The following is a 3,011-nucleotide window of genomic DNA, read 5'->3' as shown; positions in this document are numbered from 1 at the left end:
GAGGGGAAAATGTTCAACAGCTTAAAAAAACTATAGTATGCTTCTGTGTTCACTTACATATGAGGGGAAAATGTTCAACAGCTTAAAAAAACTATAGTATGCTTCTGTGTTCACTTACATATGAGGGGGAAATTTTCAGCCCTTAGTTTAATATAATGTCAAAACAATGTAGACTTTTTTTATCCCAACGATCTTTGTGTTGCAATTTATCTCAATCATTCCACGTTAAATATAAACGTGTGGGGCACTGTTCAACCCACATTTTTTTCTGAAGAGATTTCTCACACGAACTGAGGGAAGCATCCAACCTGGGAGGAAATGCGCATCACACATTTCACCAGTGCGATAATGATTCGCTTGATTGTGTTGGGTGAGTCAGATTTCTCTTTCATTTACCCGTTATTTTTATTTACTATTTACTTGGGCCTAATTGCAGATATTTGTTATAATTAAAAAAATCAAGAACGGCAACAGTATAATTCATCCAGTTCACGCAAACTCCAGTAACGACAGATGTATAATAGGCTACATTATCTGTAGTTGTCTACCCAGTAACCAAACGAGCTAAGCGTAGCCTACGTCAGAAGCTTTGTGCTGTTTATTTAGCCTATTTATTTATTTTTACCTGTGATGTCTGTTTTTAGCACTGACCCTTGATATAGTTGTTGGCAGCGATGAAGTCACCTTCGTCACCGCAAGTTGCAGAGATGACATAACTTTGCACTGTACTTTCCATAAAAACTGTCAGAACTACACCTCTGTTACATGGTACAAGGTGAGCCATTTGTCCATCTGTCAAATCTCATATGACCACTGCTAGAAACCATATTCGGTTTGTTATCATGTTTAGCCTACGTCATGCTATTTTCTCAAACATTTGGTGATGTGGACATGTTCAGGTGTCTGGTAAGTTAATTAACATAAGGCGTTTTACGCTTAAAACGCGGAAAAAAGACTTAAAATAAAAACACTTGCACCGCGTTTATAGAATGCCTCGTGCATGCAAAACACGAGACGCGCGAGGTCTTTAATGTCTGTGGCTTTAAGCAGGAAACATGCTGAGACGCATTCATTTTGTTTACACCCACTCCTCTTTATTCTTCATTCAGAGACAGTTTTACCTCTACATTCAGACAGTGACAGTAACAAACATTTCCTTGGGCAATAACTTGCTTTGGGGTGAAAGAAATGACTAACATACAACCAGTATGTTATTTAGTATAAAAAAAAAAAAAAATCAATGTATACCTATGTAAAAATATGTCTAGGCCTAATATATAGGCTATGATATATATATATATATATATATATATATATATATAGTAGTGGTAGTAGTAGCAATAATGATGATGATAATATTCTTATATTTTTTGTGTGAATTAATTTAGCCTACAATATTCATATTCAGTGTATGTGGTAGTCTGTTATTAAATCTGTGGATTGGAACCTACACGTGTGCTGATTTTTTCTGTTTTTCATTATCAAAAATTTGCATTTAAAATGAATGTAAATTTGATTCTATGTAACTGACTGCTGAATGAGTAGGCTAATTCAATCTCAAAAAATATTTTTTTATAGTTAATGTGATTATAAAAGAAGCATATTTTGGTAGTATGCGGTAATACAGTATCAAATGAAATTTGAAGGAAAGAAAGTGAAGGTGCAATTAATTTTCATAACCTTTTAGTGCTGCAAATGCAGAGCTATTCTCACACTTATATAAACTCACTCTTTTTTTTTCTTTTTTTTTTTAGTTCAACGATAACAGCAGTGACGGAGCTACAAAAATGACAATTGTCATAAAATCTGAAAATGTCATCCAGACTGATAAGCACAACAATTCTTTATCACTGGATAAAAATGCATCTTTGGTCTTAAGGAAAGTTACTCCTGCCAAATCTGGGATCTACATGTGTTTAATAAGAGCCAAAGCTGGAGGAATGAACTGTCAAAATCGGGTTAGACTTAATATCTCAGGTATTTCATATATTAAAAACCAATTGTGAAAATGAATAAATGAATATGTAGCATAATATGTTATACAGAGTATTTCACATTTTGGTTTAGTTTCTAGTGTTTAGATACATATTGCTGTCAGTTTAAAATTCAGACAAACTATATGGCTTTGCATTGTTCTTCTAGTCATTTATGTGAATGATTCACTTGTTGAAGACCATTTCTGGTTAGATAATATTGCCCCATTTTTTTGTCTGCCTAGATTGTGTGTCAACAGCTTCACCCATCATCTTTAATATCTCCACCAAGTTTACTAATGAATCATGGGCAAACATCAGCATCCCACTGCCTCGTGTGAATGATGAGTCAGTGCTCTTTGTCCTTTGGGGTTGTGTTGGATTGGCTGTGAGTAAACTTGTCCTCAGTGCTTTTTGCATATGGGTAAGTATTTCTAAAGGTAGCTAATTTATCTCACATCTTCTGAGCATTTATTTTGAATTATTACAAGTAAAGGTATAGGTTCAGAAAAGCAGTAGATGTAGCTAAACACAACAAGAAAGTAACAAGTTTAAATACCAAAGCTCTTAAAGAAAACAATGAGGAATCATTTCAAAAATGGACTCTAGAAGTCTAATCCTATAACTGTAATTGTGAAAACCTATTTCTGACCTATATGCTTCTGTTCTCAGGTTTTCAAGGAACTCAGTAAACTTAAAAGAAGAGAGACTTGAGGACCAGCCACTGTTTACCTGCCATATGGTTTAATAATGTATTATCATCATTTTAATGTGAATTTACCTGTGAATAATACACTTACAATATCCTTATTTTAGAATTATTTATAGTATTTTATACTATTATAGCATTTTTAACTTAATAGCTTTTATATTTATATTTTTAGTTTTCATTTTAATTTTTATTTAATTTTGTCTTGTACATTTTTTTATTTACTAATATTTTTATTTATTTAAATGTACCAAAGCAAATTGTAATAGTTTTAGCTAACAGTAACACTGCTTCCTACAATATCTAAATAAATTTCTATCCATTTTACT

The 3,011-nt window shown here is 32.7% G+C and overlaps 1 protein-coding gene across 1 annotated transcript; it reads left to right on the top strand.

Annotated features, from left to right (window-relative positions):
- Nucleotides 1–246: 246 nt before the first annotated feature.
- Nucleotides 247–3,011, top strand: LOC132097161 (uncharacterized). Its single transcript, XM_059502783.1, has 6 exons — nucleotides 247–370; nucleotides 645–775; nucleotides 1,755–1,977; nucleotides 2,219–2,397; nucleotides 2,646–2,744; nucleotides 2,790–3,011. The coding sequence occupies exons 1-5, from the start codon at nucleotides 319–321 to the stop codon at nucleotides 2,685–2,687; spliced, it is 627 nt and encodes a 208-aa protein (XP_059358766.1). The 5' UTR covers nucleotides 247–318; the 3' UTR covers nucleotides 2,688–2,744; nucleotides 2,790–3,011.

Source organism: Carassius carassius, chromosome 21 (assembly GCF_963082965.1).
Source record: "Carassius carassius chromosome 21, fCarCar2.1, whole genome shotgun sequence".
NCBI classification, from domain to species: domain Eukaryota; kingdom Metazoa; phylum Chordata; class Actinopteri; order Cypriniformes; family Cyprinidae; genus Carassius; species Carassius carassius.
The sequence above is the reverse complement of the archived record's forward strand: the minus strand, read 5'-3'. Positions and strand labels throughout refer to the sequence as shown.